The sequence below is a fragment of the Monopterus albus genome, unplaced genomic scaffold, assembly GCF_001952655.1.
Source record: "Monopterus albus unplaced genomic scaffold, M_albus_1.0 scaffold32.1, whole genome shotgun sequence".
In the NCBI taxonomy this organism is placed as follows: domain Eukaryota; kingdom Metazoa; phylum Chordata; class Actinopteri; order Synbranchiformes; family Synbranchidae; genus Monopterus; species Monopterus albus.
Genome location: NW_018127912.1, coordinates 432,517 through 448,482, shown reverse-complemented (window position 1 = coordinate 448,482; position 15,966 = coordinate 432,517). Strand labels below are relative to the sequence as shown.

The 15,966-nt window shown below is 40.8% G+C and overlaps 1 protein-coding gene across 7 annotated transcripts in view; it reads left to right on the top strand.

The window, feature by feature from the left end:
• The window catches only part of LOC109958379 (uncharacterized), a 66,182-nt gene that overhangs the window by 5,058 nt on the left and 45,158 nt on the right, over positions 1-15,966 (top strand). For 2 of the 7 annotated variants that reach the window (XM_020596946.1, XM_020596949.1), the window contains exon 5: positions 2,419-2,536. The exons of the other annotated variants lie outside the window; for them this stretch is intronic. In XM_020596946.1, the coding sequence (XP_020452602.1) occupies positions 2,419-2,521 (103 nt within the window). In that variant the 3' untranslated portion in view covers positions 2,522-2,536. Of the gene's footprint in view, positions 1-2,418; positions 2,537-15,966 lie in introns of those variants that run through there. 7 annotated transcript variants of the gene reach the window in all.

The following is a 15,966-nucleotide window of genomic DNA, read 5'->3' as shown; positions in this document are numbered from 1 at the left end:
GTTTAACGGGTTCATTCCCAAGGACTTGGGAGACAGAAGCACTTACTTGCATACTGCTCAAACCCCATTTCTCCCTGGAATTTTGTTCAAAATGCAATTAAACAGAGTTGCAGGCAACTGTCACTGAGCAGACTGGGTCATCTAATAACACTAAATCATTCATGTTCACAGACAGCATGTCAGTATTTGATTGAGGTCATAATCTGTGGGGAAAACCACAGCCCTGTGTGCTGATGAGACTTTGTAGTTGAATTTTAAGCAGAGCTTTTTTGTAATCTTTCAAGCAATGTATCCATCTGATCTGTCTTTTCTCTGTCTGCTATAGAGGGGTTCTTTCTGGGTCTTTTTGTGGTTTTGACAAAGACCCAGCTAGGGTGGCCACAGGTTTTAAGTGCTTCTTTGATGTGTTTGTGCTCCTTTTCCTTCCACTTTGCCCTAGTAAGCCTGGTGGTGTATGGTTCTGATCACTCCCCGTTTGTGTTCCAGTGGGTGGTGAGAATCAAAGAGTGTGTGTGGGTTTCCTGTATACTTCACTGTTCAGGCTTCTGTCATCTTCACTGTGTACAGCACTATTTCCTCTGATGTCCTCCTGTATGAACCTGATGTTGCTGTTCTGTGAAGGCTTCCACTTCCTTTGCTTTAATTTTGACCCTGGTGCCATCCATGTTTCTGAACCAGTGGCTGGGTGCAGTTCCTGCAAAGGAGCTCAGCGCTCTGCTCTCTACTTCTTCCAGGTTATCATTGTATTGATGTTCTCTTACCGTCTTGACTGCTTCTGGGGTTGGAATGAATGTGAAGAGTGATGTGACATCAGAGAGTGTGTGAAATACAGGGCGTTAGACCCCCTGATTGACAAGTCGCACCCCCTAAAATCTCAAAATAAAATTTTGAGGGGGGGTCTCAAAATTGTGCCGATTATTTTCTGTTTATTTACAGAATATGATTTATTTTCATGTAACTTTATTAATGGCAAATTATTTTTAAAATAGTAAAATAAAAATGTATTTTATTCACCACCTTTATGTGATCCAGAAATTGATTGTGGTCTGTGGGAGTGCCAGGCTGTTAGACGCATACACATCGCACACTTTATCTCCACCTACAACTGCTTTTGTTGGGCTCAAACCATCATAAAATACAAAAAGTGACACAGCATATGTCGCTGTGGTAGTAGCGAAGGTACATCTTTGTGAAACTTGATTGCTTTGTGTGCCGGTGCGCAAGTGGGTTTGGTGCTGGCTTGAGCGCACGTCCTTAACACAACAGCATTCACCGCAACCCACCCCCAGTCAAAAGGAGACCCCCTCCAAAATGCATGATGTAATTCGCACACCAGTACAGTCTGCAGTATAGTGGTATTATAATGGTTAACACTGTTGATGTTAGAGGAGTGGTGAAGACAGGTAATGGTAACACTTTGGAAGTTTTTGCATACACTTAAGATGGAGATAGAGTTTAGAATAGAGCTGCAAAAATAAGAGACACATGATATGACATTTTCAAAAATTCTAGAGACATGATTCTATCAGGGTGGAGAAGTGTCTCAGTGGCTTGCACATTCATGTCACAGCAGGAAGGCTGAGTTTTCATATCCTCTGTTTGTCTCTGTGGATTGTTTTGAGGTGTTTCAGTTGCCCTCTGCAGTTGAAAGACATGCAGGTTGTAACGGAACTGAGACCTGTGAATCTGAGAGTGAATGCTTTTCTTTGCCTTATGATAGAGTGGCAACCTGTCAAGTTTGTATCCCACCTCTCGCCTCAGGTCATGCTGGAATAGGTGGAAAATGGTTGGATGGATAACTGTCTGAATGTTCATTTTGTCTGTTTGAAGCATTAGTTTCCAGAAAGATGACCCACATGCATGTCATTGTTAATTTACTGTACTGGGGCAGTTTGCAGCCAAGTGTGAAGCGGCAGAGATGAGACTACCCAGTCTGAGGCTGGAAAACGGTGGACTGCTCTCTCTAGGTTGGGAGTGAGTTGCTGCCCCAAGTGAAGGAATTTAAGCATCTCTGGGTCTTGTTCATGAATAAGGGTAAAATAAAGTGTGAGATTGACAGGCGGCATAGAGGCAGCATCAGCAGTAATGTGGATGTTGTACCAGACTGTTGTGGTGAAGAAGGAGCTCAGCCGAAAGACAAAGCTCTCAATTTACTAGTCAGTTTACGCTCCAACCCTCACCTATGGTCACGAGCTGTGGGTAGTGACCAAAAGAATAAAATCGCAAATACGATCAGCCGAAATGAGTTTCCTTTGTAGGGTGGCCGGACTTAGCCTTAGAGAGAGGATGCAGAGTTTGGACATCCGGAAGTGGCTCAGAGTAGAACCGCTGCTCCTTCACACTGAAAGAAGCCAGTTGAGGTTGTTCGAGCATCTTATCAGGATGCCTCCAGGACACCTCCCTTTGGGGGTTTTCCAGGTACGCCCAAGCTGGTAGAAGTCCCCAGGAGAGACCCAGAACATGCTGGAGAGATTATACATCTCATCTGGCCTGGGAATGCCTCAGATTATCACCAGAGTAGCTGGAACATGTCGCCAGTGAGAGGGACATCTGGACTACCTTGCTGACCCTGCTGCCAACGCGACCCGACCCCGGATAAGTGGTAGATAATGGATGGATGATCATTTTTGGTGAACTTGACTAAAGTGAAAACTCACTCCAAAGCAGAATCCCATATGTTATTTGTTTGATCTAAGACCGTTTAATACATAAATCTAGAGACTACAAAACCCTGAATCTAATTTGTCATCTTGTTGCTGCTTCTTTCACAGGAAGTGTCATGTTGTCACTTTTTTCCTCATTTAATTAAAGTCACAAACAGCGTTATCAGTCTGTCTGCAAAGCCCATCTGTTTCTCATTGTCATTGGAGCAGCTCATATATTGCTGCACTCTCACTTTGAGCTTTGTGTGAGCCTGCTTCACTTTCACAAATCTTGACTAATCCATCATTCAGAATCATAAATTTTTTTTTACTTGCTTAATCATTCAAAGCATTTCTCCCTAGTATTGCAGTAGCTGTAATTATCTTGCATTGCCATTGTGTGGGGGTGGTATTAGAGTTGTTTTGTTAAGAAAGAGCATGTATCATACATGTTGTAATCTTGATGAGTGATTAATACCCCTATATGTCCCAGCGGATCATTTAACCACATCCTGCCTTTGGATAAATAAGCACACACAGTGGAGGTTTGTACCGACCTCCATCCAAACTCCATGCTCCTACATCCACATTGAACTTTTGGGATGCGTTGCTTTCAATTCATTGTTTTCAGTTTTTAATGAGAGAAAATGAGTTCTCTTTGCACAATTGTGTTAATAGTCCACCGACCCACCCATGTTACATTCTGTTATTGTGATGAGTTTCTCATGCTGAGATGACTTTAGGAAATCAGCTCCAGGCCTTTAGCACCACATTTCTTTGTTCTGAGTCACAACCAGTTACTTTGTCTGGTTCCAGTGTGACCAGCCAGTTAGCGTTGGATGTCTTTATTGATCTGGCAACATAATGATCTGTTAGCCTGGCACATGAAGAGACCCAGGAGGAGACAGGAAGGAAGATTGTGGTCAGCACAACCTCCTGCAGATAATACACTGCAGTAGTGGATAGGCATTCTTCACGAAAATTCGTCATGTTACTCGTAACTGTGTAGCCCTGTATTGATCATCCTTCCTGTTAACCACGCAGAAGGCGCAGCCAAATGTTCAGTTGTATGAACATGTAGTAACATCTGCCAACATTTTCTTATATTTTTGTGTAAAAAAAAAAAAAAAAAGTCCCATGTAAAGGCCAAATTAACAATAATTTTATCCTACTAACAACTATAGATTGTCAAAAAAATTAAATACACAGCAGTAAGAAATACCTTTGTGTATTAATTCACTACCTAAAATAGTCCCCATCAAATGGACAAATTTACATCTATCTGAATAATATTTGCTGAAAACTGCAGTGCCCAGCTGTTTTAGGAATTACCGAGCCCTATTTAAACATGAAACTGTGTGCTGTATTTGTGACTTAAAAAAAAAAAAGATTGTACAAGTTCAGTAGGAACCATTGGGTTTTCAGGCAAAGTACCACCGAGAGGGTAGGGATGTCAGGAATTTCACAGGACCTGTTAACCATAAGACAAATATTGAATATCAGTAATAAATGTGGCTGAATATTGACTTTCTGAGATGGTTATTCAATTAATCAGATTTGAGCTTGGGTTTCCTGAAACGGGTTTCAAACAACGTGTGTGGGCTGTTATGGGACTATTAGACCAATTTCATACACTTGTCATGTTTAACATGCTTTAATATCTTTTCAAAGTAGATCTGAAATTTCATTTCTGTTAATGAAGAACTAAATGACCAGTGGCCATAAATAAGACTGACCCTGCTTATTTGGAAGAAAAGAAAACAGCTATAAATGACACTGGAGAACAGACTCTGCATTGGGTAGTTTCTGCATCACAACACACATCTGTTAATAAAAACCTCATCCTAATCTTAATGCAAAAGTTTTACTCTAACCCTAGCCAAAATAATAGAGCCTATGCTAAATGTAACAAAATACTGCAAGTACAGTATTTTATAACAATATATGAGAATAATGTTTCTTGCTTTGTACAGTAGTCACTATAAACCAGATTGCCTTATTGATGCAGGGTGCAATTAGATCACCACTGGAAGAAATGACCATCAGAGAAAATGCTCCTGTTGCCTCACATCCATCCACAGAAACTGTATGTGATATGTGTATATATCAATAGGATCCTTCCTCCTCCTTTTAAACGACCTCCCATGGCGCATAATGGTTTGTCCAGCTAGATCTCCATTTGTCTTGTGTGACTCAGCTCCAGTCACGGCCTTTTCATCCCTTGTTAATGTGTTGGGTCATTTTCTGTGCCTTTTCTTGATTGATCTTTAAGTTGGAAAGAACAGGAAGATGCCTGTGGTTAGCTAACCGCAGCCAGAGCTAACCAGTACAGGAACATAAATAAATTGGCTGTTTTTGGCAGTAGGGATTCCGGTAAATGAAAGCGATTATTTGCAGTTGACTAACGAAAATTGGTAAAAGATGGAAACCATAAGACCTTTGGAAAATGTGCCTCAGCTCGGCTAGATCCTTTCCTGTGTTATTTAATTAAGGATTTTTTTTCTCCACAGAATTGTGACACATTAATGATTCCTCCACGTTTTAGTTCTCTAAATTTTCTGGAAATGGTGGGTAGCATTTAATGGTTTGTTTTAGGCCGTGAAGATATGGACACAGTCATTTCTTGAAGGCTCTGGAAAGCTGTTGTATTGCTCCAAAGAAATGGTTTCATGGTTTCCTGCCATTGTGACTTGACCCAGTCGGAAGGCAGCCAGGGGGCAGAGATCTGGGTGACAGACCGTTGAGGAAAAACAGTACATGTTGCCTGTGGAAATATCTGGCACTGTGCAACTGTGAAGGTTGCATTAGCTTAATGACCAGGCACATTGTTTCTTCACTTTGTGATGAAACAAAAAGGTGCCGCAATACTTCAGCGGTTCTTCCAACTAGGTTAGCTTCTCACATACTAAACCATCTCTAGGCCCCAACCTTGTGCTAGACCAGGTTATATTGGTGCTGGAATTAAGTTGCAGCATGTTAGAGTTTTTGGGCAGTTTGTTTTGAAAGAAACCATTGCCACATCTGGTGAACAGGGGAAGGGTGACATGTTTCGCTGAGTCAGAGTGATTGGAATCAGGAGGCGTGTGCCTGGAGTGAACTCCTCACCAGGTCTTGAAACTGGAGCAGTGCAGCAGTGCTGGTAAATTCACTTCCTGTGTGTCACTGTAATGTGATTCTAGCACATTCTTGTTGTAGCATGATGGGATCTATTAGGGTACAGTTGAGGAAATGTATACGTAAAGAGAAATCCCTCCTGACATTTATTATAGCAATATCATTAACGTTTGCTCATGTGGCCAGGATGATGTGTGTCCAGTTTGTATTTAGTAGTAGTCCCAACTGTTTCTACTAGTAATATGTAATGAGATGGAAAAGGTTGTGCTGTCTTTGAATGTTTAACATCAGGCTTCCAGCTTTATAGATGTTCTTTATGCTTCAAAGTATCATACTTAAGAATTTGTGTAGCTGTTTTGTCTCCTTTTTTAAAAAACTGTAGGCTTGGTTTGCGCAGCCTTAGATTAGTTGTACTCCTGTTTAGATCTGTTCATGTTATTGGTCTTCTCTATAAATTTCATTTTAAATTTATAACAGTTCTTCAAGGTCAGTTCACCATCTAGTCAGTCTGTTAAAGGGATTTTGGTAGAACCTTATGAGAAAATAACCAAGAGAATTTTATGAGATTGAATAGATTTTTGTTTGTTTGTTTTCACTAATAGTCACCTTGGACTAAATCGAATGGGGCTCCAACTAATTATTTGTAATTATAAATTATTCTATGGTTTAATCAATTAGTCCTTTTGGCCTATAAATTATTAGCAAATAGTACAAAAATATTCTTTTCTTATACCTGCATTTCTATATTGACCTGGGTTTGTTTGATCAACAGTGAAAAACCGAGTTTATTTTGCTCTCAAGACTTGGACATCCAGCAGAAGCTGGAACCAGGGAAGTGCATCTTATTTAAATCCCACGGCCTACTAACATTTTCAGTGGAGTTGAGCTGAAGCCATTGTATTTATCCACTGTCCTTACACAAAGCTGTACTCCAGGTTTTTCAGTAGAGATCACTTGTTTTTCAGTCTTGGAGTGAACACCCAGAAATGAAAGGGTTATTCATCAACATGCCATGCATCATTTATTGCCTGCAGTACAGTGCCAGGCCCAGACAGAGGCAGTGTTTATCAGCTGTGCAACTACTGACCCTCTGGCCTGTTGGGATGCAGGGCTCGTAGCCCAGGTGGCTGCTACACGCCAGCCTGTGGCGACCGGCTTGTCCCTCTCCTCTGCCTACCTGCCTGTCTGCATCTGACGTCCTACTTGTTTGATAGTTTCTTAATGACAGGCTTCTTTGTCGTCTCATCAGGCTGCTTGCTTAGCTGTCTCGGTGCTGCTACCTTCCTGGGTATCTGGCGTCCAGTTGCCTTTTTTTGCCTTTCCTCCTGCCTGTTAGTCTGTGTGGAGTAGCTGCTGGGCTGTCACTCTTCTCTCCTCTGTGGTCGTCTTTTGTCTATCTGCCTGTCTGACCGTTTGGCTTCCTAGCTGAGAGATGTCTGGATAGGTACTGGATAACAAGCACCCCACAGACCCACCACTCCCATACAAGAATAGAGACAGGGAGGGAGGGTGAGAGAACGAGGGAGGAGGAGGAGGAGGAGGCTGTGACAGATGAAAGGAGAGATAAATGGGCAAAAGGGAGCAGGAGATGAACAGGGAGAGAGAGGCTGAGAGAAAGAGAAGGAATGAAGACATGGGGACAGATGTGTGTTAAGAGGAACAGAGGGAGACGATGAGAGGAGGCTGGGTAGCTAGGAAAGCAAAACGGAGTGAGTGAAAGAAGTAGAGAGATGGGGAGACACAGAGACAAAGCACACCGCTTGTTAAGAGGCTTACACTCTGCAGCTGTTTTCTTATTGAATTAACATGCAGTCGTACTGTTAGTCTGAGGTGCAGAACTGTGACTCTATAGGGACTCTATCTCTCTCACACCTTCTTGCGCACGCGCACACACACACACACACACACACACACACACACACACAGGCACTCTCTCACACACACACACACACCCACCCACACACACACACACACACACACACACACACACACACACACACAGGCAGTAGCCTGTTGTCAGACTCCTGGGTGTCTGCACACAGCCACTGTCCTGCATCTGAATTACAGATGAGATCATCTAGTGGAACACGCAGTAGTCAGTTAGAAATTTACAACTAAGTTGTATAACACATGACTTTGAACTGCAGTTCATTTCATCTGACCCTTAGTATCCTTTTGAAAATAATAGTCAGAACCTGAATGGCAAGTAAAAGGCTGTTTTAGCATTTGACTAAAGTAAGTGAACTGAGTTATGAATCCGCCATAGGGCTGAAAAATTAGTCAATAATTAGTTTGTCCATTGACAGAAAATTAATTACCAATTCTTTTGATAGCCATATAAGTCATTCATTAAGACCTGGTACCAGCTTCTTAAATATCAGGATGTGCTGCTTTTCTCTGTTTTTATATATTGTTGATTAAACTGCTTTATATTTCTATTGAAGACTTGAGCTTGAGTAAATGTCGATTGGTGTTTTTCACATTTTCAAGACCAACCTGGGAGCTGATTTATAAAAAAAGCAAAAAAAAAAGCAAAAGTTGATTGAGTTCCTGTGCCGTCAAATGGGTGTGATGCCGCAGAATGACTTTTGTTAACCAGTTTATAGGATACCCCTGGCTAAAGCCAATGTAGGCCAGACTTTATCGAGGATGTTGTCTGTGCTGCTGCTGAAGTGTATCACATTATATGAAGAGGTGTTTTTGTATTTATCTTACCCTCATTGATAGAAGTGGGATGGGTAAAATAATAGAACCACCCCTCAGCATAACACAATAGAATCCAGGAGCACACACTGATCATACAGTTCAGTCAACACCTCTCTAAAAGGCTGCACAAAAACTGCACCTTCATGAAAGGTAGGATTAAATGCAGGACTGTTTTGGACTCAGTAGAAGCTCGTACACAGGAACAGGTGGTATTCTTTGATCAAATGTGTAAATGCATATTTAGCCAAACACCGTCTTTCTCTTATTTGGTGTAGAGCGGTTGCATTCATAGCGTAGCCGATATGCCATTTAATGAGCTTGTAACTGTAATGTGTGCATGAAAGAGCGCAGAGGTGGGGGTGATGGCGGTGGGAGGGGGTAGCTGAGTGTATCAGCCTCTGTGTGTATCTTTGATCATCAGGGCAGAACCCAGAATGCTCATTCTCCACATTGCTCTGTGTAGTGATAAGAGGAGTTGTAGCTAGCTGACAACTCCCACACTCACTTCGACAATACACAAACACACACATACATGCACTTTGTACATCATACATCACAGAGGAATTTGCCCTTTTACAGACAGATTACATTAACTTTCCTGTTAATCCCCCTGACATACACACACACAGAATCCACAGGCTTAGACATCTCCAGCTCTTCTGCCATCCATTCAGAAAAACATAGTCCTTTTTTTCCGCCCTCCTTCCTTCGTCGTCTGCTTCGGCCCATGTGTTGTCTTTCCATTCCTTTTGTAGCAGTGGTCAGTGGAGCCATCTTCGCAGCTGTATCCACAGTCATAACTAGCCTTCCAAAGGGGAAGGCCCATCCGACAGCACACAACAAAGGAATGTGACCTGCCTGTCAAAGCTGATAGAGATATCTGTGGCTTTGTGTCACAGATTGTTAATGCTAGCAGTAGCTGGTGGTGGAGTTCAGCTGTTTCCTCCTTTATCACAGTCAGGTAATTGTCTTGTGATATAAGGCTGACTTTCAAATATTACAGCATTTCTCACAGTGAGCTGTTCCCTTATCTACAACGGAAAACATTTCTTGGCTCGTGGTCCAAAATCAAACTCTTGGTGGGAAATTTACGCTCCTAAAAATATTTCATTTAACAATGATATTACAGTATGCTTTTGTTCATGTGCTGTGGCGGGTTGTGGCCAGGATTTGACACTTTTTCCTAAATAAAATTCAGTTACACATTGATTTTTCACATGATTCATGTGCTAGTTTTATCAGGTTTATCTTCAAGAGTCACTTTTGTCAAGCTGACACACAGAGCAGTAGAGCAGTGTAAGGTTAGGGTTGAAACGATTAGTCATCAGACTAACGGAAGTTAAATGTATCATGGACTAAGCATTTAGGTCATTGTTTAAGCAAAACCTTCTTCAAAATATCTGGTCTCAGCTTCTCCTTTGTAAATCTTTGCTTAGTTTCATCACGTCAACTTGGGTCCTGTAAAATTGTGATGGGGATTTTTCACTATATTCTGACATTTTATGTACTAAACAATCAGGAGGACAAGTAATTGATAATGCAATTAATGGACAGGCTTTATTTTACAGGTCTGTAAATTCCAGTTTATTTCTAAATCATTTCCATAGACGTTTCCTGTAAGGGATCTTATAATTTGGTACTAATTACAGGAACTAGAGGGGGATCAGTTGCTACACTTCCAGCTATTTGTACACTACACTGGCACAAACTTGAGGCTTTCTTCAGAGAACAGAAGGTGAACTACACATGCAAAATGTTTAATTTGTCAACAATCAACCATCCAATTTAGCATGAATGGAAAAAATACCATTTCAAATCATCAATAAAATAACCCTAAATAGGAATAGTTTACACTGAGCAATTCATCTGGAAGCCAATAATAAATTCAACACAACTCGGTGGACTAAGAAAAAAAGTCAGTCTTAGAACTTTGTCTCTGTTTTTCTGTAATTAATACCATATTCTAGGGTTCTTTACAGAAAAACTTTCAAGAAATTTTTAGGAAATTGCAGACCTGTAAAATAAAGCGTTTTAGTTGCAGCCCTTTTTTGCTTCATTGTTTCAGTAATGTAATTGCCTGACCGGTCACAGCAGCTTGATCTTGAGTTATTGTTTTGGTTTGGCTCTATTTCCTAATCAATAACTGAATGTGACTGGATGCTTAATGTGCTCAGTTGGTGCTTAATATGCATGTCACCTTATTTGCAACTCTCTGACTCTTGCTCATTCACACTATTTCACTGTGGAATGCATCCACCTTACCAAAACCAATCAAAAAGGAATAAATCACTTTTCAAAAGTGCCTGTAAAAAGGAAAATGATACCGCACAGACTAATTAACCTGGGCATGTTTTGTCATGATCCCTGTCAAAGAAGTCTGATAGCACGATATATTGACGTAAAACGGTGCAGTCTGTTGTCGGGTTTTGGTGCAGAACGGCCAGAAAAGTGGGCATCTGGTGAGGTGGCATCTCCGTGCTTGTGGCCGTGTAACCTGGCACCGGCTGCAGAGCAACGGCAGCAGGATGGCAGCGTAGCAGGCAGATAAACAGAGGGGTGCGGGCACCGTATCCAGGACAAGCAAGGTCGCCGGCAGGTTGATTGAGTGCTTGTAGGTGTGGGTGACCTCCTTCGCTTCTCCTCAGTGATGAACGAGGGGAGTAGAGGAGGGAGCTTAGAGCTTGTAGTGCTGCTGCTGTCTGTCCCACTTTCTCTCTTCCTTCTTCCTTTCCTTCGGTGTTTCTCCGGGCACACTCACAGACATGTTCTGTTCCCATACACACACGTATTTATTTACACAGTATAGTACAATTTTGCTTCCATACTCATTTATCAGGGCACAGTTAAATTATCTTGTCTTCTACTTGCCACTGTGTTCACTGTATCGCCTCAAAGCTATGGCCTATAATTTAGAGCCTGCCTTAAGTTAATCTGTGACTTTCTCTTTTGTCATTCTGTCATATTATTTTACATTAGCACAGCTATGGTTGCTGCACAGCATCGATAACACTTAATCACTGTGACAGACAAGCAGGCTGGTGAGTGAGCGGGTGTGCATGTGTCAGAGGGGTCTACTGCTGAAATATAACAGGCAGGTTTAAAACCTGGCCCTTATGTGCAAATGGGAAAAGCACTGTGGGGCTGATCTGTGGAGGGCAGAGAGGAGGAGGAGGAGGAGGAAGATTTGAAGGAATAGACTTGACATTCCGAGAAATCCGCTTGGTTGCTTTTTTTTGCCAAGAGTTAGATGAGAAGATTGTTACTGTATCGATCTTATCGTCTACCTCTGTAATAAAGTGCATTTACTCAAGTGCATTTCTTCATCACTGCAGCAGCTTTTTTTGTTTTTAGACCTGTATGTCATTTAGCCTTTGATTTCTTCTTCTTCTGCCCTTGTTGTTCAGTGCTTTGCTGTTGTTGTCGTCTCTTCTCACAGATGTCTCCAGGCCTTAGAGCGAGCCTTTAAACTCCCACTCTCACACCCCTTGTGTTCATTATTGTTTGTTTTTTCCTTGTTTCTCCACATACACAACCTCACACTGTATTTGAGTTGCAAATCGGTGTGTGCAGCTCTCTATCGTCTGCTCCTTTTCCCTTTTAGCACACATCCACTAACGCCTACCTCCAGGCTGGGTTTTAGTGCTACAGTAGGGATATGTGCTTTGTCTAGAGTCTAGCCTTCCGGATGTTTCAGACAGGTGCCCTTAGATGCCCTGTATCTATGTCAACTGAGACATGTGACCAGGATGATGTGTGTGTCCATGTGGGTATGGGTTTGTGTGCATGTTGGCAATGAGTCTTGGTTCCTCTGAGGGAACGGGGGTGAGGGTCATCAGGGGCACTCACTCTAAACAGATTTTTGTGGGCATCTTCAAACCTCCCTGACTGGTTCTCTTTACCTTTTATCGTTTTCTCTTTCTCACACACACAAACACTCCCACTCATGCATTCACACATATTCCTTTTTTGTTGACCAGAGGTTTCAGTCTCTCCCTCTCTCTCCCTGGCGCACTCTCTGTCACACAGTTTCTTTCTACCCCTTTCTCTGACAGTTGGGCCTCCCGCTTGCTTTACCGTTTCCAGGAAGCGGGTAAAACCAGTCTTGAGTTTCCCTCCTCTCCGTTCCAAGCTTCCAGGTGGAGAAAATAGACTCAGCCGCCACCCTTGTCCAAATCTGTCCCCACACTGGAGTTGAAAACAAACAGTGGGGCTGCCTGACAGGACCCGGGGGACATGAGAACCTGTGGACTGTTTGAACACAGGCCAAAATGAGAAATGAAGGGCTGAGTTTCAAAGTTAGGCTGCTTCATTTCAACCAGTTCCCTCTCTCTACCTATTACCAGATAAACTCGCCTCCCTCTTACATCACAGCCTGCTGCCATACATCATTTTGAGCTTCATAAATAGTCACTTACACTCTGTCAGATGATTTAGTTGCTTTTCAAGGTGTCCAGTTATTAATACACTGCTACAATTGGTATAGCCTCTCATGTTGCAAACCAAATCAAGTTATGATGGTTCCTAGAAGGAGACCTATGTGTGGTTGCTTCTTAGAAACTGTTATCAATCATGTGACTGCATTGTTTGTTTCCTCGTCAAAGTAGCACCTACTGCTGTCAGGTCCCACCTTTTTCTTTGTCAAGCCACAACCCGTGTTACCACTACATATTAAAGCTGGAACGCTGCCAACATTTGCAGGCAATACTTCAATTAAAGTTTCAAGAGCTAAGTGTCATAATATGACCACAAGGTCTTTGAAGGTTTCATATGTTTACATATAACAAGGTATTTTTGAGGATTCATAAGTTGAAGGTTTTCTCACACAGTCTCCCTGTAGCACAGCTACAGGGTTGCAAAATAAACATCATCCGCCATTAGAAAAGATGGGTTATTTCTTTGTTTCAGTCACACTTGATTTATAAAAGATTCTAGGTCACACCTTATCATAATTTATCTTATTTTTTTACTGTTGAATTTTAAGGTTTTTTTTGTTGTTGTTGTTGTTGAGCTTCCAGACAAGAGATTCTATAAAAGTCCTTCTAAACTTCTCACACAACACGATTTTGACAGATCTCTCAGTGAGCAATTTTTTTGGCATGTCTCCTTCATTTTTGTGTGATAGTTTGCTGAGTTTCAGGAAGACTCACTTTGCCAGCGGCCCTTAAACAATAGAGCATGCTTTTCTCAGCCTGCTGCTGCTCGGTGTAGGCCTTCGCCTGCAAGAGTGAGAGGGAAACTCCAGGCTTGCCACCTCCTGCTTCTTCTTCTTCTGCTTCTGCTTCTCAACCTCCTCCTCCTCTTTCTCCTCCTACTTGTCTCTTCCCTTCCCTCTCTGATGACTCAGAGAAATGTGCTTGGCTCAGCTCCCTCTGCCAAAGCTCAGGCCGAGGTCTGATGAAAACGAGTGAAATTGACAGACGATTCCTTTAAGAATTTGGCTGGTTTGAGGTTTTAAGCTTTTTCAGATGTACCGGGTTCAATAAGTGCAATAAAAGAGAAAGATTTGCTGAAGATAGACCAAATGGGTTCATGTTTCCTAACTTATTCGTACATGTTTATGTGCTTGTGCGGCCATGCTGGAGCCGGTTGAAGGCAGCCAGTTGCTGCCAAGCACAAACATCATAGCACTGTTGCAAGGCCTTGTGCTCTTGAAAGAAAAATTTGCTGATAAGATTTAACTAAAGTTGATGCTGATTTATTATGTCTGTTTTTGATATAATGGACTTAAATTTGATGCCTTTCTGACACAATGTCTGTGTTTTCAACTATTTGTTTTCCTTTACCTTCTGTAAAAGCAAATCTAACATACTGAGGAAAGTTATTTTATGACTGACTTTAAAATAGTTATCTCATATTGGTAAAGTAGAAGTCATTTGTTAAAAATGCTTTTAACTCAAGTGTTTCTTTCCTTTAACAAAATGCCTCTTCTTTTTATTTAAGCTTAATCTCATGTTTAGTTTATTAATATTTCTGTAGCATCCCATTTTTGAAGTTACCTATAACAGTTGACATTGAAGTTAATTTAACATAACCAACCTTACATTATAAATTGTTGTATAATACTCTAGTAAAGCCTGAGATCCAGGTGATGGTATAAACTGGTACAGAGACTAAATGACAGAAGGTAAATAACATAATTTGAAAGAGGCAAATATATTTGTATGGCACATTTCATACCAAAAGGCAACACAAAGTGCTTCACAAAGTGCACAGACTGACAAAAAAAAAAACAAGAGAAAGAGAAAAATGTTCAAACAATTAAGCCACAGTATACGTATCGGTATACTCATACAAGTTGAAAGGTATTACAATAAAACCTTTGACAAACATAAGGACAATGATAAACTGCATTACAATGGCACCTATTTGTTGATCAGATCATATTAATTAAAAAGCATTTAGCAGAAAGCAAAGTCAAATAAATAGGTCTTTAGTTTGGATTTGAAAGCAGTCACATCTGAGCAGTGTGAAAACTAAAGGCAGCTTCACTGGGTTTAGTTTCAACAACAGCACGCCAGTAAGCTCTGAACTAGCTGAGCTAAGAGGTCTACAGGGCTCGTACCTGGTTAGGATATCTGAGATGCATCATCGTGTATGGACAAGCAGCAGTATTTTAAAATAGCTTAACATGGAAAATTTAAAATTAAAATGAAATGAGCAGAGCAGTATATTATTAATTATTAAATTTATAAAAATTATTTGGTTATTATACAGTGCCAGATTGGTCTGAAACTGATGCAATAATATTTAACATTTTCTTTTCACCACTAAAAATGTACATTTAACACCTGATTTCCTTTTACAGTTAAATAAGTTTTGCACAGTTTATAATTATTCATTCCTCAAAGCAATTTTTTTGCAGCATAATCATAATTAACAGTATTGTTTATCTTAACAGTGGGAAGAGACAAAATATCACACAACACATAGTTTTTCTCCATGTGAATCTACATTATACACACTGTTTTAACATGTATATAATTAATAAAAATGTATTCCCTCCTTTGTAACACAGACCAACCTGGGTAACTTGCTTTGATAGTTATCACCAGTTCAGCGTGTAAAAACATGCAAACCAAGGCCGGGAAAATGACTCACCCCCTCAGTGGTGTTTCGACTCCATAAAAAGGAGAAAATATATTTTTTCTTTGCCGATAGATTTTATGGGAGGAAACGTGATTAATTAGGCATAAATGCATTAATTAGTTTTATAACCGTAAGCTCAGTTTTATAGGGGGGGGGACTTTTTAAAAGATTGTTTTTTTTTTGTTAGAAATTTTATAAAATTGAATAAATATATTGAAGCATGAGTAAATTAGGTTTTAAATGTTAAAAAGCTATAAAATTTACACGTTTTTTCTTAATTAAAGAATATTTCTAAAGCAACTTCAGTGTAATATCGAATACACTGGACATATTCCACTTGGATTCGGAACGAGTTTACAGAATGACTCGCAAACATTTTTCTGGATGACTTATTGTTCTTGTTGTTTCTTGTCAGACC